The following is a 27,664-nucleotide window of genomic DNA, read 5'->3' on the forward strand; positions in this document are numbered from 1 at the left end:
CACTGACACAATGCAGTTATATTAAAAATAAAATGATTTCATCTGAGATCATGAAACCTGAAAAGAAACTTAAAAACAATAACCTGGGCAGAGTTTATTCAGTTCTATTCTCAGGACATGGTATAAGTTTAAAATGAGAAAAAACAATTTATAAAACACTCAGATTAATGTATTGGTGGGTGAAGAAATTGCTGAACTGAAATTACCTGGGTTGGGATAGGATTGTGTGTCCTTGATTTCATCCCTTGCTCACCATTTGCTCCCCGGTCTCCACTAGCACTAGCACACTACCTGGCCCACACTAGACGATCAGTCAAGAGTTGGTGCATGAATGATCCCTCGTAATTTTCAAGGTATTTCCCCCCCGGGTGATTGACATTTTAATCATTAACTTATTTAATATGCAACATCTGTTGGGAAACACTGATCTATAAAATGCCTCTTGGTGTCACTTGTGGATGGGCCTCATAAACAGGCCATTAAGGAAGCTGAGTTTGGCGTTTCTCACATTTTTATAACCAGCCCCTCAAAACATATTCCTCCTGAACCCCCTCTCCTACCCTATTTCCCATGCATCTCACTAGATATTTGGCATTTATGTGTCTACTTCTATTTAGGTAGAATTAATCATCCTTACATTGTCATGTCCATATCACTGTGCCTGTAGTTATTTATTGTTTTTATGTGCTCGGTCATGATTTCTTCATGATTTTCTTGTAACCTCATTGTACTGTAAGTATTCTAATGTATCTGAAAATGTGTTATACAATGTGAAGCACTGACCAAATATTTGGTATTAAAGCTACAAAGCTAAAGTCAACATTCTGAGGACAATGGGTCAACTTAGATTGGATTCTTTTTAAAATTCGACGTCTAATTCACTTTGTTATAAAGCAGAAACTAACACACCATTGTAAAGCAATTATACCCCAATAAAGATGTTAAAAAAAAAAAAAGCAATGAATAAATCTGTCCTTAACCTAGGAAAAAAAAAAATTCGACGTCTACTTACGGTATAAGAAAACTCAGTAGAAATGGAACAGGAAATGATCATGTGAAGGTAAGCTATGGTTACAGATACACTTTGTACTACAACTGGGGTATTAAGTTTACTCAGTAAGTTAGTGTATTTTGCTCAGCTTTATGTTTCGTTGTTTGAGAAACACAGCATAAAATGTAGAATTAAAAGCCAGCCTCACTGCAATTTATTTTTATAGCATAGTGCAAAACAACCAAAGCTGAAAGTACATTTAGGCACTGAGACTTAAATCCCTAAAGGTAAGAAAGTAGTTCCATAAGCAGCTGTGATCAGGGATTCTGAGTTTATTTGCTTGTGGCAAAAATAAAAGTACCAACTCAATAAGTTTTAATTTATAGGCATCTACACCAGATAGCCTTTGGGCACTTCGAACAAAACTGACTAAAAATAAAATCTAGTAAAATAAAACCTAATCTGCCCCATTCTGCATTCACGTCAGGGAGTATAAATTCCCCAGCTGGCTAGAGGAGTGATTTCTCCATGTCACCTCTAGGTTCTTCCCTGGAATGGTAGCTTTGCTCTGCTCTAGAAGAGACTCTTATGATTGGCTACATTCCTGGACACTTGAGCACGTGAAAGAGAAGCTAGGGATGGTCATTCCACCCTCGGAAGTTTTCGGATAACCACGGCTTCACCTAATCTGTGGTCATGCAAACAGTCAGAGCTTCTCTGTTCTTACCCATGGGTAATATTATTTGCCCCTTTTCTCTAGCAGGAACATCCTTGACATATTCATGTATAAAGTTTTTATATATATATGGTAATACGTATGTATATATATACATACATATGTATATATGTGTGTGTGTGTTAGGGGGCTGGTACCTAACATGTACCTGAACAGCAACAAATTCTATGATTCTAGCACTGGATATATGATCTCCTGAAAATCCTTATTCATGCAGAATATAAATAATAGAACAAAAAGACAGGTGTGTGGGCCTGACCTTGAAAAGAAGGTCTTTTCATTGCAGGGCCTTCTTACCTCACATTTTCTTCTTCCAGGGTCTCACTTGTGAATTCCAGTATGTCAGCAGCTGTCCCCACAAACATAAGGAGAAGTTGAGAGAGTTGATCCCGAGTAATCCCGCCTCCAATGGGTAGAAGCCATCTTCCAATTATTAGCATTAGCAGGAATGTCTGATGGAGTCCCAAAGTCCAAACTTTCTCGCATACTGTAGATAAATTATTTACAAAAACTTTGGCCTGTTTAAGAGAAATGTCATACAGACAGAAGGATTATGAGCTACCACCTTAGAGAGAGAGGCCTTCTTCACCATGGCTGTCAGTCAATAGTTAGCTTTTGTGGAAGGTCATTTTCAGAAAATGATTCTTCACTTAATAAAGAAAGCACAACTCTTTTCAACTGAACATGCTAAAAAATAAAAAAAGCTAATGTGGTCCTTAAAATGGGGCAGTCTTATAACTGAAAGTAATTTAAACCTTTCACTTACTAGGGGCATTGTACTATATGATATTTTAAAAACCAATTTTGCAATGTTTTATAGATAATTTATCATTTATCATTTCATCAGTCTCTGTAACCAGTATAACACATAGCAACATTTTAAAAATTCCATATTAAAATTTAAAAATTCCTGTATTTTTCTTTTATAGATTTCAAATTGGAATTTACTAATCTGGTAATATTTTTAGCATGGTACAAATCTTCTCTTTTGATTTTTATTGCTATAAAACACTATATCAGGGCTTCCCTGGTGGTGCAGTGGTTGAGACTCTGCCTGCTAATGCAGGGGACACGGGTTCGAGCCCTGGTCTGGGAGGATCCCACATGCCGCGGAGCAAGTAGGCCCGTGAGCCACAACTACTGAGCCTGCGTGTCTGGAGCCTGTACTCTGCAACAAGAGAGGCCGTGACAGTGAGAGGCCCGCGCACTGCGATGACGAGTGGCCTCCGCTTGCCACAACTAGAGAAAGCCCCCGCACAGAAACGAAGACCCAACACAGCAAAAATAAATAAAATAAATTAATAAACTCCTACCCCCAACATCTTCTTAAAAAACAAAAAAAAACAAAAAAAAAACACCCCACTATATCAAAGGAGAAAATATATAATAGTGTTTATTCATTACCTAAAAGTAAAGAAAGAGAATAACTATAAGGTTATTTTTACTCTGAACATTTAACATATTATTCAAAAATTCATAAGCTAGTAGCCAAATTTTATTCTGCCCCTATTCTTGGACTCTGAGAAAAATTTACATCCCATTCACGTATTCTGGATGCCATCTCTTGCCCACTTAACTTCCAAATAACTTTTAAAGTATATTATTGGCCCTATCAGTTATGATCTCTAAAGACTACAAGGGTGTAGATCTTAAGTGGATTGGATAGTGATTCCAACTGATGTATACAAGTGACTTAACTATATCTGTGCAAAATTTATTTACCCCTCTTGATCACGTGCTGATGTCAAGTGTAAAGGTTAAGGGAGGATAAAAGACAAGGCAGGATGCTAACCTGATTGAAGCCATGAGTGAAGATCAATAATCTTTCATTCGCACACTTCTTTGAGACTTCTCATACATTTTATTTAATTCTTCGAGGAAGCATACTAGCAGGGTTAATATTTTCAATTGTCAGATGATAAACTGAGAGACAGTGAGATTGATTTGTTCTAAGTGATCTGGGTAAGCTGTGATTGAAGCTTGAAGTAGCTCTGTTAAACCTCACAGAATCTGTAGCCTGTCTTATTGTTGAAAACATGGTTCAGTGGTAGGGGCCTTGGCCTTGAGTCTCTCCAGTATATCATTTTCTAATAGGTCATGGTTAGTTTGCCACATATCAAGCATGAGAAGACAAACAAGCGATTCTATTTTGGCTGGAAATCTTCCCTGATTTATTAACATAAACACCTAAAAAATATATAGGGCAGATCCCAGTCTTTCCATTGTATCATTCCTTCACAAGTGTATGTATCTCTCTTTGTACATAGACTGTCTGATCTAAGTGTTAAAGGTTCCTTAATACTGCAGGTTAAATATATTTATTAATGTATATAAGATATATATGCCTATTATGCAAGTTAAATATGTTTAATAATATTTTTAAATACAATTATCTTGTGAATTCCTGAGCCAAACAATTGGCAAATTTCCCTAGGAAAGAATGAGCTGAAAGGTATAGAGTACGTTATCCTCACCAAGTGAAAAGGCGATCTGCTAGATCCTTTAATATAGTGAGAAAGCTCTCACCGTCTCAATGAGATCATCCGCTCTGTTGGTTTGTTCAGTTGACAACAGAGTTTGATTGAAGTCTTCTTTGGTGCTGGTGTTCTTTGACATTCCTTCAGATTGGCTACTGCAATACTAAGAAGTGTTTTAAAAAGCAGTATGTCAAAAAATATCACAGTAGGTAGAGTTTAAGATGGCTTCAATGTGTCTAAGAGGTTATGAGCAAATATGTGACATTTCATAGTATGCATAAACATTTCTGAAAATCAGAATATAGGCTTGAGATAGAAAACCACTTTTCAGCTAATATGAGAAAAGAGTCAACTATACATGTCTTATTTTTCCACAAGTCTATGAGATGCTCTGAGTTCATTGTGGAGAGCTGTAGAATTTATGGATCGATCACTGTGTTCCCTTCCTTGAACCCTGGATCAATTATAAAACAAACCAACAACCAGTGAAAGCACGTATGATCCTGGTCAAAGCATTCATTCTAAGATTTTGTTTCTTGTCCAGAGGCCTCTTTATCTAAAATACCATTTTGCTAATATAGATAATTCAGTTACTTTCAATCATGCCTGTTAAGCACTGTAACAACCCCCCCAAAATAATAATAAATTAACATATTCACCCACCAACATATACATCTTGTGTCACTTTAGAAGTCAGTTTAGGTTTATAAAAAATTTAACAATAGACCTAAAATAAATGGCACTTTTTCCCCTTCTTGTTCTTTCATTTTGCATGCAAATTTCTACAAGTGAACTGTGGATGATTTTTATCCAGCCAGATGCTGGGAATCTGAGGTACAGAAAGAGAAGAAAAAAGTACATAAGAGAGGAAAGGGGTGGCACTTGAAAATGTAACTGTAGCCAATGATTATTTCACAAGTGGGTAAAAAAAAAAAAAAAAAAATATATATATATATATATGGTTGATTTTTTTTTAAAACATCTGCAGAGCAAACGTACTTTTGAAACACATACACATGCACAAACACACACACACATGATCACACATTTGGATTTAGAGAGAAATTATTATTTTTTAAATGCTAACATTGTGAGAAGTGTATTTTTCTTAATTATTCTGGATACTTCATCGATCATTCTATGAGCTACTTGGAAAAGTAGAAAAGAAAGTCTGTCAAGAAGCTATTTTTTTCCTCCCTTCCATCGAAACAACTAGTGTTACAGGTGAAATGACAAGAATAATTAAGAAAAATGGCCATGTGCCATAACTCTAAGAACAAAAGTGCAGTTGTTTGTACCCTTTTTTTTTGTACAGCTAAGGCTCCGAGAAAAGATAATAAAGATAACAAATTAAATCTTTGAGCAACAAATCCTCATTGCAGAGGAGTTTTGTGACTCTATCTAATAACCTAATGTTCAATAGGAAACAAATTTGACCACTTCTCTTACAGGCATGAAAAGCAGATTGTATATTTAAAATGGTGACCCTGATATGTTTTTTTACATTCTTATCACTAAAAATCCATAGACATCTTGTTATTTTTAAAAAATCGTCATCTATACTGCAGCATAAGATCACTTGATAGCAAGTAGTTTTGTAGTTCGTGTTATGGTATAAAGACCTGAGTCCCTCTTTATTCTTAGAGCTCTATTTGTTATAAATTGATACGACTTTCCTTTAAGTGGCAGCTGCCTTAGGACTGCAAAGAGCAGTGGGTTTGACTCCTAAGACCTAACCTGACTTATATTGTTTTCGTGGTAATATTGTTTACATTCAGCATTGTATAAGTGAGTTATGTGCGTGATCTGGGTGCCAACAAGTCACTTTTTCGTGGGCTCTGTCTTATAACTTTTAATAGCTTCAAAAGTACTCCGTTGGGTCAACCAGACTGTGACACCATCAAGACCAGAAAATTTCCATTGCTTGAATTGTGCCACTTCATAAATAGACTTGACTAAGAGTTAAGGTCATAACTGTTGTCATAAGCATTTTGTTTCCATTCAGGTAGACCCAGCCAGATTCAGAAATGAAGGTACAGAATTGATCATCTAGGAGAAATGTTTTCATGAAATAGGTCAGCATGTTTTTCAAATGCCAAGTCATAGGTTAGAGCATTTAGGGTATAGAGTAAAGGGAAAGTGTGAAAGGAAATTAAATTATCCTTTCCCATCATGAAAAATCCAGATGATTTTGATGCAAATTCCTGTAACACATAGAACACATAATTGAGAAAGGCAGTGTGGTTTAATGCACTAGGGCTCAAGACTCAAGTTCTAAGCCCCAGAACTGTGGTTGATTAGCTGTGTGGCCTTGGGAAAATTACTTAACCCTTCTTAGTCTCAGGGTCCTCTTCTATAAAATAGAAATCCATATACCATGTCTAACTTAAGAAGTTGCTGGGTGTATAAATGAGAAAATGTATCTGAAAATACTTCGAAATGAAGGGACTATATGAAAAAAGTGATTATTATCATAACCAAAATTTCCTACATGGACTAAGAATTTCTCTACCTCCCTTTATTCTGCCATTTCTTATTTCTTTAAACGCAATTCCAATACTTTTTTGTCTCTCTCTCACTTTTTTCTACTTCTGTCTCTGCCCAGCCTGCCCAATTCAATCACTGGGCATTCGTTTTAATTCTCAGTGTCAAAATGAGTCAAATCCATTACTGCTAAAGGTCCAATTTCTTTTGTAGTATGAAAATTAGAGAGGTACTGCCCAGGGCTCAAAAATCTTTTTTTTCTTAAAAAGAGAGCTTTTGGTTGCATGCTATTTGTTGTAATAGGATGGGACCTGTATATCAATTAACTGTGCAATGCATTTATATTACAAAAGCATTTGGGGAAATGAATTGTTATTGTGGATGATAGCCACGTCATAGAATTAGATGTGAAGGAAAAAAATGATTCAAATCACCAGAGCTTATTTTCATATCCTTGAAAGCAGTAAGTAGTAAGGAAATTGAAACAGTCCCCTAATCCTTATGGTACAGTTTTTAAAAGCTATAATAACTTGAACCAACCAATCTACTGTGACAAAAATACTTCTGCTACAAACGTATAGAGAGTCTTTGACTTCAGTGTTTTTTAAACAGGAGATTTAGGCAGACAAATGTTTTCTTCATGCCTACATCATTGGTACATGCTTGTGGAATTCAGAAATAGTCTACAGAACTAAATTCCCCTCTGTGTGCCTAAAATTTGGAGCAAGCACTTTCCAGATGAGGTTTGAATATCTGAAACTTATATCAGAGGCTTAACTTTGCTATAAAATGGCCAACTGTAGCAAAGAAATCTGTGAAACGGTCTCACAGATTTTACCAGTAAATGTCCTAAAATAATATTATAACTACTGTAAAACATATGAACCTGTAACCTGGACCCTGAAGATGTGACGTCCAGGCTGCAGTCTGATGGACTTCGCCAACTGGCACCCCCAGTGTTGTACAGGAGCATTTACAACAATCAATGACCGAATCCAGCCTAGAGCCTGCTACCTAGGGTTGCCCAGGCAAGAAGCAACTCACTTAAAAATCAGTACCTCCCTCTGTATCTCCCTAATATAGATTAGGGACTCTTATTGGAACCCACTGTTTGTTTTCTAGGTCAGTGTGGTCTTAAAACAGAGAGCCCACCCTTCCTGACGGTAGGTCCCCTGGCTCCTCTCCTTTACCCTTATTTCGGGTCCCTAGGGTGAAATTCCTATTTTACTGAGACAGTTCATAGGACCCTCAAAAGTGAATCTCCCGTAACCTGCAAAGCCTGTATTTTAAGACAGACTACTTCAAATAGCCCCTCCAAGTTTGATTGTATTTGTATAGCTGAGTACAGATGATGGGGTTTCTTTTTTGTTTCTGTTGTCCCTAAAAATGTCATTTTATAGGATGCTAGATGACTGAGCCCTGCCCGTTCTTAGCACAATAACTCGTTGAGGCGGCAAGGGTTAAAACCAGAATTGTATATCCCCATGTAAACTGTAGCATATTGGAGGGGAAGTCTTAAGAACAAGATCTCTAACCCAAATTGTTAATGAATGATGTAGTCTTAAATCTTAAATGAATGCAACATTTTCATGGGGTTTTACAGATATGGATTCACTTCCTTTTTGCTGAGGCCTCTTACTTATTCAAATCTTGATAACTCCAGTTCCTTAGAAAAGTGCATTTCTGACAGAAATTGGATTATAATATGAATGTAGTTTATTGCTACTTTCCAAAAGGACATACCTGGGTCTCATGGTGCATTTCAAGAAGCCATAATGATGGAACAATGCTAATCAGATATAAAAATATGGCTGGTGAAAACCTGTGAAAGAGCAAAAAAAAAGATAGCTCAGCTTTTACAAAATTTTTTAAAAAGAAAACAAGTGCACATACCCTGACCACACTGAGTCAGATCGTTTTATCTCAAGTGTTTATTTCTAAGGGGGAAAAAGCATTATGTGATTCCTGCCATATGGATTATAGAGAAACAAAGTAACTGTAAAAGGCACTAGCAGCTGTCATCCTCACTGAATTTCTAATCCAATTAATAGATGTTAATTTTAATGTAGTTTAATGGGATACTGCCAATTAGTTTCACGCACAAAACTGCATATTTTGTATTTAATACATTTTACAAAAAGCAAATACAGCAAGAGTAAATCTTGGATTTTTGAACATTGTGCTTTCAGAAAGATTGGCTACATTTTTCAACATTAACCTGAAATTCTGAGAGCTCAGATAGTAACGTACAAAAAGACAAAAGTCAGATGATATGTACTGAAGGAAATCAACTGGCTTTGTGTGTTTCTGCTAAACCTGGTACAAATAAAAATACAGGCAGATCTCATTTTATTACGCTTTGCTTTATTGCACTTCACAGATATTGTATTTTTTACAAAGTGAAGGTTGCTGGCTACTCTGCGTGAAGGAAGTCTGTCTATCAGCGCAATTTCTCCAACAGTATTTGCTCATTTTGAGTCTCTGTGTCATATATTTCAAACTTTTTCATTATTATTATATTTGTTATGCTGATGTGTGATCAGTGATCATTGATGTTACTTCCAAGACTCACTGAAGGCTCAGATGATAGTTCGCATTTTTTAACAATGGAGCATTTTTAAATTAAGAGTATGTGCATTGATTTTTAAAACAATGCACACTTAAAAGACTACAGTATAGTGTAAACATAACTTTTAAATGCACCGGGAAACCAAAAAATTCATGTGACTTGCTTTATTGCAGTGGTCTGGAACTGAACCTGCAGTATCTCCAAGGTATGCCTATACCAACAAACAACAGGTGAAGGGTTTGGTATTTTTTTAAAGAGCTATCTATATTAATTATTTTCAGACTCAAAATTCAGAGGGCAATTCAAAGAGAGTGCTTTTGTTTGTAGTCAGACACATCAGGTTCAAATGTTAGTGTTGCCACTGACCTCTGTTTGCTTCCTAATCCACAAAATGGGAACAGTCCTATATTAGCTTAGGCTGCCATAACAAAATACCACAGACTGCATGCCTTCAACAACAGAAATTTATTTTCTCACAGTTCTGGAGGTCAGAAGTTTAAGATCCTCACATGTCCTTTCCTAAGTGCATACACATCACAAGGACAGAAAGAGATTTCTCTCTCTCTCTCTCTTTTTTTTTTTTTTTTGCGTCACGTGGGCCTCTCACTGCTGTGGCCTCTCCCGTTGCGGAGCACAGGCTCCGGACGCACAGGCTCAGCGGCCATGGCTCACAGGCCCAGCCGCTCCGCGGCATGTGGGGTCTTTCCGGACCAGGGCACGAACCCGTGTCCCCCGCATTGGCAGGCGGACTCCCAACCACTGCGCCGCCAGGGAAGCCCCTTTTTTTAATTTATCTTTTGGCTGCATTGGGCCTTCGTTGCTGCATGCGGGCTTTCTCTAGTTGCTATGAGCGGGGGCCGCTCTTCGTTCCGGTGCGCAGGCTTCTCATGGCAGTGGCTTCTCTTGTTGCAGAGCATGGGCTGTAGGAGTGTGGGCTTCAGTAGTTGTGGCATGCGGGCTCAGTAGTTGTGGCTCGTGGGCTCTAGAGCCCAGGCTCAGTAGTTGTGGTGCACCAGCTTAGTTCCTCCGTGGTATGTGGGATCTTCCCGGACCAGGGCTCGAACCCATGTCCCCTGTATTGTGGCATGTGGGATCTTCCCGGACCAGGGCTCGAACCTGTGTCCCCTGTATTGGCAGGTGGATCCTTAATCACTGCGCCACCAGGGAAGGCCCTCTCTTCTCTTCTTATGAGGCCACTAATCTTATTATTTTAGGACCCTACCCTTATGAACCTCATTTAACCTTACTGACTTCCTAAAAGCTCTGTCTCTAAATACAGTTACATTGGGGGTTAGGGCTTCAACATATGAATTTGGGGAGAACACAGTTCAGTCCGTAGCTGTCACATTTATCTCACAGGAATTTTTATTATACAGTTGACCTTAAACAGCGTGGAGGTTAGGATCACTGACCTTCTGCACAGTTGAAAATCCACATATAACTCTGTAGTCGGTCCTCTGTATCCACAGTTCCACATCCGCAGATTCAAACAACATGGGACATGTAGTACTATAGTATGTATTTCTTGAAAATAATATGTATATAAGTGGACTTGCACAGTTCCAACCCATACTGTTCAGGGATCAACTGTACTTTCTATAAAGCAGCGCCTGGCAGAGTTGGGCATTCAATAACAAGTAGCTACTACTAATATAATTATGGGACATTGTGCAATGAAAACATGTCCTTAAAAATTTGAAAGAAGATGAAAATTACATACTTTCCAAATTTATTTCTTCCAATTTCATTTAATTTAGATTGGAATCTTGCTTTATGAATCATCTTAAAGTCAAACTTGTAAGTCAATATAATTTTATTAAAATACTTTTAGTACACATATGTGATGGTTTAAAGTGACCTGAAAAATAGAAATGTTAATTGCTCAAAAATAGAATTGTTTGAGATGAAATGCCACTAAATTCATACTGTTATAATCCAGTGGGGGAAGAAGTGAGCAAACCTAAATGCAGGAAAATTTTTAGAATGGACTTTTTAAAGGCTGTTAACCCTTTCATTAATATCTCCTTTCAACTTCTGAGGAGAAGAAGGGAGAAAGGGCAAAAGAAAGAGAGTCTTTTAAAAAAAATCAGTATTTAATATGTATAGCTGATTTACTTTTGTTATAAAGCAGAAACTAACACACCATTGTAAAGCAATTATACTCCAATAAAGATGTTAAAAAAAAATCAGTATTTAAATGGACACTACCCTACCTTTGAATTCCTGCAAAAAATAATTTTGAAACAAAGGGGTATGCGTCATGATATTATTAAAATCTGATTTAGACGATGGCTGGGCTGCAGCAAGATATCAAAAGCCCCCATGTTGAACATGCTTTCAAAAAGAAAAGGAACACTTAATTCTTTGACCTTCCATATCAAGGGAAACATCAGGAGAGAATATTTCCTTTGTGAAATTGGGAAAGGAAATGAATTCTGGTTGGAGGGACAGTCGGAGGGAATATGTAAATGTCTGTTTGGATACATCAGATGTTGGCTGGACTGCAGTTTTGTTGACTCTCTTGGAATTAATTTTGGGATTAACTCCCCTAACAATACTGTTATAATAATAATCTAGGGAGACTCTAGACTGAACATAACATAGCTCTTGAAAGAGGTTAAGGATAAAAAAGAACAATAACCCTTAACATCTTCTATGCATAAGATTTGTTTCTATAACTGGAAAAAAATACTATCCTGGTTCAACATATTTCCTCTGATTAGGAATCTAGTTATATTAGAAAACAAAAAACTTCCAAATCCAGGATTTTCTGTGCTGCTTACTACAGAAAATCTAAATTCTCTCTCTGATATTCAAAGCCTCCATTATGTAATCTTATCTCCCCTTCCCCTTCCTCTTCCTTTACCACATTCTATCAAGCTGAGCAACTCAGTAGTTTCAACCTGCTGTGTATTTAAAATGAAACAAAACAAAATGTTTTAGAAAGTTTCCCTCACTTCAGCCCCTCTTCATCAGACCTATTTGATGTAAGTGAAAAGGGGGTGGGAAGAGGGAGTCACATTTAACCCCCCGAGAATTAATCATATTCAGCTCAAGAGTGTATGAGTCCATAGTCTTTCTCCCCCTATTTCCCACCCTCTTAACCCTACACCTAAGAGGATTTGCTGGAATTTCCAAAGGCTTCCAGGTAGAATTACCAACGAAATGCCTAGTCTGCGAAGTGGTCAATAGCAAATGAGAATCAGGAGCTTCCTTCCCTACTTGCTCCCTCTCCTTCCCCCTCCCCCTCCCCCTCCCCCCCCCTCCAGTAGCAGGCTGTGGTAGTTGTACAACTGAAATTTCTTTTTTTTTTTAATTATGGAGAAAATAAGTCTCTATAATCTAGAGAAGTATTAAAACATGTATGATAGGTTTTATTTGGGACATGAAGAAGACATTTCAACCATATGTCGCATATGTTTTATTGGACCATGGGTCCCTGTTAAGAGCAAAGGGCTCTATTGCCCCTTCAGCTTGGTCCATCTGAGAAGAGAGGCTCTGACATGGTTTTTGGAGCAAACGTCCCTTCAAATTATGACTGCCTGTTTTGGAAAGCCCTCCTCTTACGTCTCTACCCATCGACGTCCTTCCTGTATTTTGCAATATAGGACTTAATGGCAGCACTTAATCTTAACTTGTATTTCTCTTGTGACCCAACACATTCTCCACTGTTTTCTTGTCGTGTGTATATATGACTTCGCTTTCCTAAGTTCCATGAAGACAGATCCTGAGTCATATATATCTTTATGTCCCTTCCCTCTTCCCTCTCCTTCATTTTTTCCCCTCCTCAGTGGTCTCAGTTGTCTTTTTAAGTCTTTAATTAATGTCTATTAAGCAAATACTGAAATGCTTGAATGCCTGAATTTATAAATAAAGGGAGGATTGAGCAAATGAAGTGAATGGAGGCTGCTGGCATCTACGAGGACATTTTCTTCCCATTTCAGCGGGTCTGGTAACAAGTATGCTCCTCTTATTGTGTCCCTTGAGGAACTGTGACACTGTGGTAGCATTTTCATGAACTTGAGAGACCCAAACTTGAATCTTGCCTCTTCTATTCATTCATCTTTGGAAAGTCGCTACCTTTCCTGAGACTCAATGTCCTTGTCTATGGAAATGGGTATAATAATATCCACCTCATAGGGTGGTTGTGAGGATTAAATAAGACAGTGTTATGAGCTTGATACTGTATATGCTCAATACATGTGAGTTGCTGCCTTACCCAGGCTCAGCTCTGCAGATACACTCATGGCCACATATTCAGCACCTACACTTAAAGCGGACCCACAGAATACCTGGTTAGAAGATTGTTTCTTCAAATAACTTAAAATCGATCCCATTTTTAAACTATGGTTCTCAAAGCCAAAGCTATTTGAGACTCCCTGAATCAAGGGAAGTTGTTTGCAGTGCTGTGGACATCATTATGTCTAACTTCACGTTCACGGTTAAGGCAGTTACTGTCACACAGTCATGGTTGGCGTGGGCTTTTTGCTCATCATGACTTATAAAATGCTGTACCATCAGCACCCTGCCTACCTCTTGGTCTCTGTTGCTTGCATTCTTTCTCACTGTGCTCCTATAATGGTGTTTTCTTTCAGTTCTGGAAAAAAGCTGAGTGAGTTCCTAACTCAGGCCTTCACACATGTATTTCTCCCCCTTGAAATACCTCTCTCCCTCACTTTTCACCTGATTATCTCCTCCTCAAAATTCACGTCAGCTCTATAGGACTCCACAGAAAAGCTTTCCTTGTCCTTCCAGCCTAAATTAGATCTCCTTGTTACGCTTGTTCTATATATAACACTCTTCACTTTCACCCCATACAGTTTCAAATTTTATGACTATATATACGTATATGTATATATGTGTATGTGTACCTGTGGTCACTAATTGTCTCCCAGCAATTCTGAGTAATATTGGAGTGGCCAAAAAGTTCGTTTGGTTTTAAGTAAAAATAAAGGCCGCTTTTCATTTTCATGAAGACCTTTATTGAACAACGTAGTCACTAAATGAACGAACTTTTTGGCCAGCCTGATACAAGCACAGGATTATGTCTTGTCTGCTCAACATTATGCCCTCAGCTCCTTCCACAGTGTTTGGCACATGACGGCCTCCCCCAAATAGTCAGTGATTTCATAAGGTCCTAGTTGATTTATAATTCCAACTTTCTTGACACTCTGTTGCTGGTTTGACTAGAAATCTCTTTTTGAAATATCATCATAAATTGATTCTTATCAGAAGTTCTTCTGAAGGAAACTAATTATTCTGTTCTTGTATAAATTTGGTATTTTTTTGCCACTACGAAGGATTTTAATATTTCAAGATGACATTTAGCTGTTACTTATTATTTTGAAGGTTTGTCATATTCTTGATAGTTCATTGTCGGTGATTCATTTTTGGAACCAAGGAGAATGTGAATTCTAAAAATTAAAAACTAAGCCTGATCCCACCTTTTTCTGGGTAATTAACCAAATTGCATGCCCTTTCTTAGGGGCTACAAATCATTTTACTCCAGTTTTCATGTCTTAATTGTATCAGAAGTAAGTAGATACCAACCACAAGCACTAATACCAGAGAGGGGTCTAGCCATCTCAGAAATAAATCAGGTTTCTGGTTGCTTGTTTATAAAATTATGTTACACTATTGAGAGACTGACAAAAACTGATAAATATATGATTAAATGAATAAGACATGTCCAGGTGGGATATTTTTACAAAATTGATAATACTTGATTACTGATGAGCTACCTATCCTTGGAAACTCAGACTTATTACAGTTCCAGCTATCACTACCCTATCACAATATAGAAGATGCCCAGCATTAATACTTTAATGCCAAATTGCTTTCCCTTTTCTCAGCTAGTTTTTCTAAATTCCAGCCTTCCTGAAGATAATTTTTCTCCACAGAAATTTTTTTTTATTTGTTTGTTTGTTTTTTATTTCACAGCCCTTAGCCAACACACCAATTCTCTCTAAATACACAGCAGGAGCACCTTACATTAAAGGATGTTTTTCTCTATTTGTTTACGTACTTATTTGTTCACTAATGTTTGTAGGTCTTCCTACATGCTAGACACTGCTCTGAGCTCTTAAAGAGCTATACTCGTTGCTTTATTTTCAGTTCAGTTCATCCAAATATAAAGTATCATTTGCCATACAAAGTTGTCATTTCAACATGACAGTGTTTTTCACAAAATGATTATGTCATGACATTTAGCAATTTAGTCCTGCAATGGATATCTACTTCAACTCACCATTAGCGTAGAATTAGGATTCCATTTTCCTCTTCCCCAAAATGATATTTATTATTGTTTTCTTATTGAAAAAGTAACATTTATTCACTTTAGAAACATACAACAATGGAAGTAGGCAAGTAGAAGAAAAATTAACCATAATATCACCCACTACCCTGTGTGGCTTTTCTCTCTGCAAACAATGAGGATTCTAATCTTGTAATTATATGCATACATCTGAAGACAGATAATATTTAAATGGAGCAAAAATAATGTTCCAAAATTACTTTGATGCGAACTGCGATTTTATTTATATTTCACTGCTCAGTATTTCCTACTCTACAAAGGCAGTGTGGAGTTGTCAGGATATACTAGACCCAGGTTTCAAAATCTCACGTTAAACAGCCTCGAGGGTCTTCAAAATTTCTGGAGCACTTTATATTAATAGGCTTATTTTCATGGAAATCAAGAAACTAGGTCAAGATATCCTTTCATGAGCCCCTAAACCGTGTCTAACAACTTAAGGACTGTCTGGCCTCCTTACTTGTAGACTGGTTTCTTGAAGTGGGCCTTAACAGCCACGGTTTCCATCTGGGCTGCTCAGGAGGGCTTTCTGTTAGCACAGGGGGTAAGGGTGTCCAATACGACAGCCTCCAGATAGCACCTACCTCTCTGCCACCCCTCAAAATGCACCCTGTGCTCCTCTAGAACACACGACCCCCAAATGCCTGGGAAATCACTAATCTGTCACCTCCCTCCTAGAGCCCTTTGCTGGTGCCCGCCCATAAGGGAGGAGCAGGGGGAGGGGAGGCCGCAACCAAATGGCCGTAGGCTGGTGAGAACTCCCCACCAATGGAAAATTGAATATGGAGTGTGTATGTTTCAATAGGTACCAAGATCAGATGATGGGTTTGTTTTGTCCAGGATCTTATGGGGGAGCAGACTAATAACGAGAACAGAAGAGACAGGGAGGAACTTCAAATGGGTTAGGAATACCTATTACAGTGGAATCGTTCTTTAGATTTCCAAAGCCCTTGAAGAATGCCCACATCTAGGTTTTGTAAAAAGGAGAATACTTCTGAAGCTGAACACTAGGCCTTTAATTATAACTTTCTTTGTTCATTGTCGCTGATTGTTTTTCCAATAAGGTAACATTCTCAAAGTATAATATCAACCACTAGCAAAATTAGTATTACATACTTCACTTCACTTAAGAATTTCCAAGATGATATCTAAAGCAAGAACAAACTCCATTAAAATTGAAGTTGCTCACGTTCAAACCTCAACAAAATGCTTCAGGATGACTAAACGAGCTCTAGGGACAAAATATGCATCGATTTTTAGGATTTACATTACTGTTTTGCTCATAGAATTTCTGAGGCAAAGGAAATCGTGACATCTTCGTAAATGAACTGGTTCCAACTGAAACCCTGTGTGTTACCCTCATGATATTCCCTCAACCCGAAAAGCCCTTCTCTCTTCTCTCCACTCTTGTAAAACCACCAGCCACTTCAAAGGCTAGGACATAAAGCACATGCCTGAGAAATTTTCCATGTCCAACAAGTCTACCATACAGACCGTATCTTTATTCTGAAGCCTTTCTGCACTCTTGGACTTAATTTGTGGAAAATTATTTGGTTCTCAGAGTATTGTTTTGTCTTGTCCTCATATAACAGCGCATGTTTTATATTCCTTCAAGAACACCATCATAGCACCTACTATAATAAATGATTGTTTAATGAACAAGCGAACTTAAGCACTAATGACTAATGAATTTTAATGGTCTCTCAGAGGATTAAATGCATTATGGATGTTATTTATATAACACTTCAATTTATTTCACTCTATAAAAGACAATGGTATTTATTTCTGTTCTGTGGAAGAGATTGGTTCTTCACTTCAGGACCAAAAATGAAGACGCTCTAGAATTTTTCCCCTCTTCTGTCTTCTTTTGCATCTGCTTTGATTTTACAGGGATGTCTGCTTGTGCAAGTGTCTCTGAGTCGTGGCCATGTGGAGTCTGAAATTTTCTACATTCTAAGCAAAACCATCCTAGTACTCATTAGCAAGTCACCTGAGATTTACCTACCCAATTTTGAAACAGAGTAAATACTTTGACCCTTTCTCTACTGCAGGGAATCCTTGACCCCCAAAATATACGTAGTTATACTGTCCACAGGCAAAACCCAGTTTGGTTACTGAACGCAGAGCGCAACAAACAGGCTGATGGAGTTTAATCCGAGCGTGGGAATACTTCTCTGAGTTTGGCTTCCCCGTTTGCAAGTAGGAGCTAGAATAGTAGCACGAGGGCTATTGTGAGGAGTGAAGGAGGTAATCCATTCAGTGCAAAAGCCTGGCTCAGTAAAAGTGAGGGCTCACCATATGCTAGGCATTGTTTTTGTGATTTATTATTACTAGTCGTGACCTTAGATAAGTGACCTAGCCTTGCTACGCGGCAGCATCCTCATCATAAAAGAGTAATAAAGATGAGAACGAATTCATTGGCTGGTGGTGAGGATCACATGAGATAATGGATGTAAAGCAGGCTAGGAGCATCGTCAGTACTCAGTACTCAGTAACTGTCACCACCTGCATTATCACCATCACTTTCATCATCATCCTCATCTCCATTATCAACAGACTGTCAGAAAATGGCGCAGCCAATACATTAAGAGGCCATTCCTAATACTAAAATAGGTGTGTGGGACGGGGGGCTCAATCAGGGAAATAAGAAAGCAAAGGACTCTTGTAGGACCCAACCAAGGCTGCCAGAGGCATCCGTCGTAGAGAGGACTTCTTTTTTTTTTATTTTTTTTTATTTTTAAACATCTTTATTGGGGTATAATTGCTTTACAATGGTGTGTTAGTTTCTGCTTTATAACAAAGTGAATCAGTTATACATATACACATGTCCCCATATGTCTTCCCTCAGGACTTCTTTTTTTTCTAAGAATTACTAATTTTTATTCTAATAAGCATACAACATTAAGTCAGTCATATACCAGCTACTTCTTGGAGGTCAGACAACCCAAAGATAAAATATAGCCCCTCTCCCTGAACAACTATGGGTGGTAAGTTTATATTCAGGAAAATTAAACAAAATCAGCCCCACCTTGGCATTTTATATTAAAATTGTGGATTGTTAACAATCCTTAACGTGACTTTCAAAGAAAGTTCATTTTTTCATACCTGCATATTAAAAAATACTATTTTATTTTTTTAAAACCACGGGTTTTCTTTCACAAAATGATTTATGCACTCCGGGTCTAACACGCCTGATATTGGTACTTTAGAGGAACTTCCGGAGTAGGGAGGGAAATGCACATGGGGAAAATAAACCTCCACGTAAAGGTGAATTTTCCATTGTTGTAAAAGTGAAGCTATTCAGATTCGTCCTGATGCTGTATGCATAATAATGTCACTGCTATGAGAAGGAGAAATGCTTGAAATTTAGAAGTAGGGGTATACACATATACACTGACTCATGGGAGCTGCCCACACTAATTTGTACTTTGTTTTTCTCCCAGTCAAGTACACGAAGTTACAAAATATTATAGCCTTAATTTTCAGTTTTAAATGTCTCACTTGAACATACTGGTGGAGAAAAACACGGGCATCATTCAGTGGTTCAACTTCCTGGGGGTCCCATTCTAAATGCAGCCATAATTATTGATTTGATCCCAAGTTCATTGTGAAATAAAGGAAGAAAATATGACTTCTTCTTGGGAGCAAAGCATAGTTCTAACTCAAGATAGGTTAAGACTCTTCCTCCTAAACCATGACTCGGATCACTAAAAACAAAGTCATTTGCTGGCAACATTCAGTGTATGCCTACAAAAAGGATGCAAATAAATGTAAGTCACCCTTTTGCCTTGAGCTCAAGGCTCAGGATAGAAAACGCATACACACAAACACATGTGAAGATAATGAATATTATAAAGCTCTGGATGTACACTGCAGGCAGTGCTGGTAAGTCCAACGCACAGTGGAAAGTATTATTGGAATAACTAAAAAGTTAAGGAGAGATATCAGGAAATCTGGACAGCAAATGTGAACAAGAAGAGAAACAGTTTATCTCCTGGGAGAATTTCCGGTGCCCACCCTGGCCATATGGAAATCATAGGGTCTCCTTCTAAATGCCTTCATTTCGTCCTCTCTGATACCCAACAAGATCAGGAGAAGAGTGCTTTTATTTCCCAACGTCCTCTGTGGCGTTTTTGTAAGCAGTTTTGGTAGAGGAAGATACATATTATCAAATACTACAGCATTATAATCCTACAGAGCTCTTCTACACTGCTCAAAACTTGTTCAGGATCAGACCTCATATGATACCTGTCAAGTCTAGGTTTTTCATTTCCGCTGCTGAACCGTCTAAATACAGTTGATTAATCAAATCAGATTTCACTGAGTTTTTTACACAATTGGTTTGAATTTGCAATCAATTTAGGATGGAATCTCTTTTGATGTTTAATTTATCTTTCCTGTTTTTAGTTGGGGGCCAGCCAGACATTTTCAAACACATGATGTTTCAAATGAGGTATGGTAACAGATACACATTACTGTGTATAAAATAGATAAACAACAAGGACCTACTGTATAGCACAGGGAACTCTATTCAGTATCTTGTAATAACCCATAATGGAAAAGAATCTGAAGAAGACTATATATATACACATATGTGTGTGTGTATGTATGTATGTATGTGTATATAACTGGATCACTTTGCTGTATGCCTAAAACATTATAAATCAACTATACTTCAATTTTTTAAAATGAGATACGATCAAATATAAAATTTAGAAGGAATTTCTCACTTGGAGGCAGGGGACATGGGGAGAAGAGACAATGAAGACTAGAAGAGAAAGTTAGTATTTCTCTGTCTTCTGGGAGGATGTCGGAAGTGTCCCAAAGCACGCATAGCTCTTCTTCCTCTCACTTCTTTCATCGTCTCCCTGGCTCTTCCCTTGCCTGGCTCCTTCTCTCTCTAACGGACTCAGCTCACACGTCGCCTCCCCAGCTAGACATCTCTCTTTCCACCCAGTGGAACCTTGCCCCGGGCCTCCATCCCTCTATAACCCATCCCACTTAGGCCTTCATAGTTCTGATCCCTCATTTGTTTACCTGCTTATTGTTACTTATCAGCACACCTGGTTTTTTTCTTCCAGTTTCACTGAGGCGCAATTGACATACAGCACTGTGTGAGTTTAAGGTTGTACAGCATTAATGATTTGACTTAACCTACATCATGAAATGATTGTCACAGTAAGTTTAGTGAACATCCATCTCATACGGATACACATAAAAGAAATGGGAAGAAATAGTTTTTCCTTGTGATGAGAAGTCTTAGGATTTACTTTCAGTAACGTCCGTATGTAACATACAGCAGTGTTAATTATATTAATCATGTTGTACATTACATCCCTCGTACTTATTTATCTTATAACTGGAAGTTTGTACCTTTTGACTGCCTTTATCCAGTTCCCCGTCAGCACACTTGTTTATTATTTACTTTATTTTCTGAGTCCCTTGACTAAGATACGAGTTCTTTCAGGGCAGGATTTTACCTGCTTTATTCACCTCCGTATTCTTGGCACTAAAAAAAAAACATCTAACACACTTGAGATGTTCCAGGTATTTTTGCTGAATGAAGAATGATAAGGCTCTGTGTTTCCTCCAAAGAAATCTGTTATCGTTTCCCCACACTCACCTCCCTCAGGATGTCCTTTACTTACCCAGCCTTGGCACTCTTCTCTCTCATATCTGCTTCTCCTGCTGCGGCTCAAATGCTGTAAAGCCCCCTCTCCCTCCCTACTCACCATCCCCTGGCCATGTCCCCACCCTGCCCCATCACTCCTCCCCACATCCTTTTCTCCTCTAAATTGTTAGAGTCTTAACATCCCTGTTTTCCCCATCACCAACTCAATGATCTTAAAATGGTTTAACAGCTCTGTGCCTCAGCTTCCTCACCTAAAAATGGGAGAAAACAGAAACAGAAAATAACTACAGTTGCTGTCGGGATCAAGTGGGAAGTTCTGTAAAACACTTGAAAGAGCCCGAACATCACAAAATGCTAAATATTCACAATTATTCTTATTCCCACACATTTGAACACTTCATTGAAATGCTACATTTTATTTTAAAATCTCAAATGTGTCTGTTTTCTGTTTCTTCACAGCGCCTAGCATGTGTCACGCTTACTTAGTAGGCAGGTCAACAAGTAGTTGTCTGATTCAACCTAATAAAAGAGAAGGGAGGGGACTTCCCTGGTGGCGAAGTGGTTAAGAATCCGCCTGCCAATGCAGGGGACACAGGTTCGAGCCCTGTTCTGGGAAGATCCCACATGCCGCGGAGCAACTAAGCCCGCGAGCCACAACTACTGAAGGCTGCGCGCCTAGAGTCCGTGCTCTGCAACAAGGGAACCCACCGCAGTGAGAAGCCTGCACACGGCAACAAAGAGTAGCCCCCGCTCCCCGCAACTAGAGAAAGCCTGCTGGTAGCAACACCGCCAAAAATAAATAAATAAATTTATTTTTTAAAGAAAAAAGAGAAGGGAAAGAGACAATGCAGAAAGGTGACCATATAAGTGAGCTGTTTTATTAACTCAATGATATTTACCTTGTATTCTTGAAATTGTGATGAAGAAAGCTCAGTGCTTACAATTCTACAGTTTTATCAATAAATTCAACTTAGATTTCTACTTATTCTCAGATACCACCTGCTTTTAAGTGAACAGGCTTCAAATTTGTCACAATCTTGATCGCTTTTCTATTTCCTGAGGAATATTTTATCAGTATTAGCTAGAAAAGCAACTGGAAATCTTATCTTCTGTTTGACTGTACCTAAATGGTGATTCACAGACCCTTTGGATTGTTCCCCAGACAACAGAAAACAAAATCAAGAAAAAATAAAGCAGTGAAACTAATTTTCATCTTAATGAAAAGTAAGTGAAGAGCAGATGAAATTAATAAATACCAGGGGAAAAGGGCCAAATTCCACCAGCACACATTTGTTGGACTTAACAAGGAACGTGTCGTTGGCTTACCCTCTTTATTCTATAGGATTCCAACAAATTAAGCTCCTCCAACTGGCAAGTTCTTAGTGTTGATGTAATGTTGCCTGTCCCTGGACAGCTGAGCTCAGCAGCTCTAGTTCCATTTTTCCTATCCAAAGAATAGCTAAAGAAACATTCTTTGGACAAGTGTAATATGTTTGCTGCGTTTCAAGAAATTTTTTTCACATTTTCCTCTCTAGCTCTGTTTATTGCACCATGATTTCTATAGATTTAATTTATTTGGGGCCAGGTGCAAATTTTAATAAAAAGAACAATGTTCAAACTAGCCTAGAGCAGTCTAAAGGAGTTTCATGGATCTGATATTCCAGAAGAGAAATTTTCACTTCATGTGTAAACAGAGTTTAGTCCACCGTTCAGGCCTTGATTGATTGATTGATTGATTTTCAGTGTGAGAGGGTTGTCCCTCTTCCTCCAACTCTTCTTCTTTCTCTTCTCCTCTTTCTTCTTCTTCTCATTCTCTTCTCCTGCCTCCCCACCTCCTCCTCTCCCCCTCCTTCTTCTTCTTGACTAATAAATAGACAATGTATTCAATTGATACAAAGGGTAGTTCTTTGACAAGTTTGTTTAAAAATTGAGGGCATAATATACATAAGTCTGTAACTTTATTCTTCTGACAACATATCATGGACATCCCTCAAAGTCAATAGGTAAAATCTAGCTCATTATTATTATTTTTAAAAATTTTTTTAGCGTTACGCGGGCCTCTCACTGCTGCGGCCTCTCCCGCTGCGGAGCACAGGCCCCAGACGCGCAGGCCCAGCGGCCATGGCCCACAGGCCCAGCCGCTCCGTGGCACGCGGGATCCCCCCGGACCGGGGCACGAACCTGTGCCCCCCGCATCGGCAAGCGGACTCCCAACCACTGCGCCACCAGGGAAGCCCTAGTTCATTATTTTTAATACCAGCAAAATATTCTATAGTATGGGTATATTACAATTTTTCAACCAATCTATTGGTGAATAATCAGGTTGCTTTTAGCTTTATTTTCCACTAACAAGATGAAAATTAGTATTTTTGTATGTGTGTCTTTGCATATGGGTACTTTTGGTTCTATAGGGTAGAGTCAAAAATGTAAGACCAATGGATCGAAAGATACATATATAGGGACTTCCTTGGTGGGACAGTGGTTAAGAATCCGCCTGCCAATGCAGGGGACACTGGTTTAATCCCTGGTCCAAGAAGATCCCGCATGCCGTGGAGCAGCTAAACCCGTGTGCCACAACTACTGAGCCTGTGCTCTAGAGCCCATGCTCCACAACTACTGAAGCCCATGCACTCTAGGGCCTGCATGCTGCAACTACTGAGTCCATGTGCTGCAATTACTGAAGCCCATGCACCTAGAGCCCGTGCTCTGCAACAAGAGAAGCCACCGCAATGAGAAAGCCGCGCACCGCAACGAAGGGTAGCCCCCGCTCGCCGCAACTAGAGAAAGCCCATGCACAGCAACGAAGACCCAACTCAGCCAAAAGAAGAAGATACATATATCTTTATATTATGTAGATCTACATAAAGATCTCTGTAGTAACATTTTCCTACTTAGAGGAACATTTTCCTACTGCCATCATTTTTACTTTATCTTTTTTTTATCCCATCAGCCTTGATTTTCTAATGACAACTTTTTTTAATGTTCAAAAACAACAAAAAATCATGCTTTTCCTTACTCAGAAAACTTCAATCCAGAAATGAAGTATGTCCCAAATCAAACCCTTTTTAAGTGTCACCATGTTATATCTAGGATAATTTTCTATATTTTTTTAGCATTCCACTTTCTGATTTTTTTCTCAAACTTATGAAAGAACAGCATGTGACCTTTGTCCATCATGAAAATGACGATATTTGTAGACTCGGGTTTATTTGGTAACATCAGTAGAACAAAGAATTACTTATCACATTTCTGTTTAGATCATTTTACAAAGACTCATTTGTTCCTGAAATTTTATAATAGCCAAGTCTATCAAGGATTTTTTTTTTTTTTGCTAACTCTCAAATATAATCTTGATATTGAGCCAGCAAAAATTTTTTTCAGTTAGTGCTATAATATACAATATACATCATGGGCCTGTTCTGAAATAAAGATGAGAATTATTTTCTGCTTTTTGGCTCTGAACCAATGGTTTACTGGCCAGTCTCTCAGGTAAAGTTTTTTGACTTTTACAGACAGAAAATATGTCCACTGGACACAGAATATTTTTTAATAAGAAGAAAAATAAGAAAAACTCTAGGATCTAGAAAAGACCATTTCTTTTGTATTCATTGACCATCAATATATATTATCTCATTTAATTCATAACCACCTATGAGATAAGTATTTATAGATGAGGAAACCGAGACTCAAAAAGGTTAAGTAACTTATTCAGTGCCTCACAGCAAGTAAGTAGGAAAGCCCCAATTTTTACTCCATTATCTGTCTGATTTTGAATCCATGCTCCATATACAAACATGTCCCCAGTTTCCTGTTTAATTTGCCATATTGGCCATCACCAGTTTTTGGCCCATCCTTTTGTCCTCTCTCAGTTTTAAGTTACATGTCAATCTGGGTCAATCAGTGGTCAATGGTGATACGGACATGAAGGTTCCATTGCCTACAGTATTTCTACACAACTGGCATGGAATTTTGACTTAATGTGAGCTAAGCCCTCACTCTTGGAGAAGAAGGAGGATATTTCAGGGCCAGTTGAGCTGGTCCTTCTTCTGAGGTTGACATTTCTCCCAGAAGCTCTGATGATGGCTGGTGGCAGGACTACTTTCCATGGAACATATTTAAGCCTCAGATTTCATCTTCATGTTACTGAAGATATTTTTTACCCTAGCATGTTAAAGCTACTCAGTAAAAGCTAAATCAATCTCATGTGATCCGCTTGCTGGGTGAACACTTTTCTCCATTTTGTTTCTTTAACCCTAAGGCTTATTTGGGGAACTAATACTATTTTTCTTTGAGATTTCCGAAAGGCATACTGGAAAGTTCCTCAGATCTCTCTTGCTTGATAAGCTGTTAATGGGGGGAGGGGCAGTGACATTCCTCCAATCCTTGTTGTATTAAATTGATTCTACTTGAATAATTCCTTCATTGATAATTCTAGAAATTTTTCGACAGTGGAAAATTTAAGCAAGACTCACATGATTTTAAGAGACAACGCATTCTCTCCCTTGGATTGTAGTGAAATACACAGCCTTTTGTAGTTTAATATGTAAAACTGTCCAGAGGGGTTTTTTTCTTTTAATTTTTCTTAATATGCCATCATGTATACAATTCTTGAATTGGCTAACAGTATTTTCCTCTATCTCATAGCAGTTGGTATTCTTCTTAAATACGGCATACATGAAAACACAGACTCATTGTTTTAAAAAATAATACAGAAAGAGGCCTAACTCAGATAAGTTTGGGCTGAAAATTTCCTGGGAGTGGAGCCATAGAGGTAGAGGCTCTTTGTAAATGGCAGGGAATCTTTTTCTCAATTCTTTGATTGCCATCCAAGTCTTTGGGGAGGAAATAAAACATCACTAAAGAGTCTGTGGTTTGGCACGTTGAGGTGAAGGCTGAACCACTGCCTGCTAGTACCTTCACCAGCATCGTAACCCATCTTTTTTTTTTTTTTTTAACGTTGTAAATGCTATATAAACTTTATATGAGCAAACAAGCTCAGGAATGCACATTCATCTCAAAAGTACCATCTTAGTACAAGTTAGAGCAAATTAAGATGAATCTAAGCAGGTTAAGTGAAACCAATGTCAAAATCACACATTTATATCTAAGGTAACTTCCTAAGGTGATATAGAACAAATCTAAGTGAAACTAAGCAGACTGTTTGAAACAAGCAAGAAATGACACATTTGACAAGATGGGCTGACCATTAACCAAGGCTCGGAAGCAACCAAGCCCGGAAGACACCTGAAGCTAGTGCCATGCTGGGGCTGGTTTGCGGCGAAGCGGCTGAAACCACAGACGTGCTGCGAGTGGCTTCTCACCCCGGGAAGTGCTGCCCCAGCGCTGCCCGATGTGCACAAGCCCTTACACAAGTCGCTGATGCCCGGCGAAAGGCATTCCCATAACTGCATGCACTCAGGCTAAGCCGTGCGCAACCACACCCCAAATTCAGAACGCAGAGCACATGACACCCCCGTCGCCCCACTACTCTCCCACTTTGGAGCACTTTCTGTAGAGCATGCAAGCGCTTCCCTTCTTTTTTCCCATCTTTCAAGTTGCTAGACCTGGGGTTGGGTGGCGCATGGCTGCAACTGGAGCCTTCCCCTCTCCCGGGTTGCCCTGGGACCCTGGGGCACTCCGTTGTGTCCAAGCGACGCCCAAGCATCCCGCGCTCCTTCGATGCTCCCAGCGAGGACAAAGGGTGTCCTCCGCATCCCAGTAAAGAATCGTCGGGGAGACGGGCTCTTGGGCCGCCTGAGAGTGCCGCAGGGGACAGCGTCCGGGGACTCGGCGTGCCCATCCCTCACCCAGGGTGCGCTCACCACTTGTAGCCTCTGCCGCGCTTGAATTTGAGGGTCAGCGCCGTCTCCAGAAAAAGCGAGAGGTTGAGCAGCGCCAGCAGCCAGTACCACGGCTCCTTCTTCACCTCGGTCACTCGCCAGACTCCAACCAGCGAGTGCAGCACGAAGAGCAGCCGGGTGGCCAGGGCGTTGAGCAGGACCAGTCCCTCCATGCCGCCCGGCGCGCTCTGCCCGCGCCCGCGCCCCGCAGACCCCGCCGCCGGGAGCACCCGAGCCCGTCCGAGGGCGGGACGCGACACAGCTCCGAGACCTGCCGCTGCTGTCCTCCTCCCTCACCCTCCCGCGAACAGGAGCGAGCGGAGCGCCCCTCCCCCAAACTTCCTGAGAACTCTTGAAAGAGAGGCGATTCTGCACCCAGCTTTTCGGGCTTTCCGGGGAGTCTGGGGCTGCGCTGCTTGGGCTCCCAGGCGTTATTCTCCCGCGCTTGCCCATCCCCCTCCCAATCCCGGGGAGTGGGGAGGCCTCTCTCTGTCCCTGCCCTCGACCCCCGCCGCCCGGCCTCCGTGGGGTCCTCGAGAACGTCGCCGCTCCGAGGAATTGGAAAGAGGGAGGCGAACTGAAGGTCGTGGGGCTGCATAGCCAGAAAGGGGGAGGGGGACGTCGG

At 39.4% G+C, this 27,664-nt stretch overlaps 1 protein-coding gene across 1 annotated transcript in view; it reads right to left on the minus strand.

Annotated features, from left to right (window-relative positions):
- TMEM26 (transmembrane protein 26) overlaps window positions 1-27,409 on the minus strand; it is a 44,676-nt gene extending 17,267 nt beyond the window's left edge. The window contains exons 1-4 of the mRNA XM_022560582.3: window positions 27,022-27,409; window positions 8,432-8,510; window positions 4,254-4,367; window positions 2,025-2,245 (exon numbers count right to left, since the gene is read on the minus strand). Coding sequence (XP_022416290.1) covers window positions 2,025-2,245; window positions 4,254-4,367; window positions 8,432-8,510; window positions 27,022-27,212 — 605 coding nt within the window. The 5' untranslated portion in view covers window positions 27,213-27,409. The remainder of the gene's footprint in view (window positions 1-2,024; window positions 2,246-4,253; window positions 4,368-8,431; window positions 8,511-27,021) is intronic.
- Between the last annotated feature and the right edge of the window lie 255 nt (window positions 27,410-27,664).

The sequence above is a fragment of the Delphinapterus leucas genome, chromosome 16, assembly GCF_059928025.1.
Source record: "Delphinapterus leucas isolate spDelLeu-1000000601 "Yukka" chromosome 16, BTC_Dleu_Yukka2, whole genome shotgun sequence".
NCBI classification, from domain to species: Eukaryota; Metazoa; Chordata; class Mammalia; order Artiodactyla; family Monodontidae; genus Delphinapterus; species Delphinapterus leucas.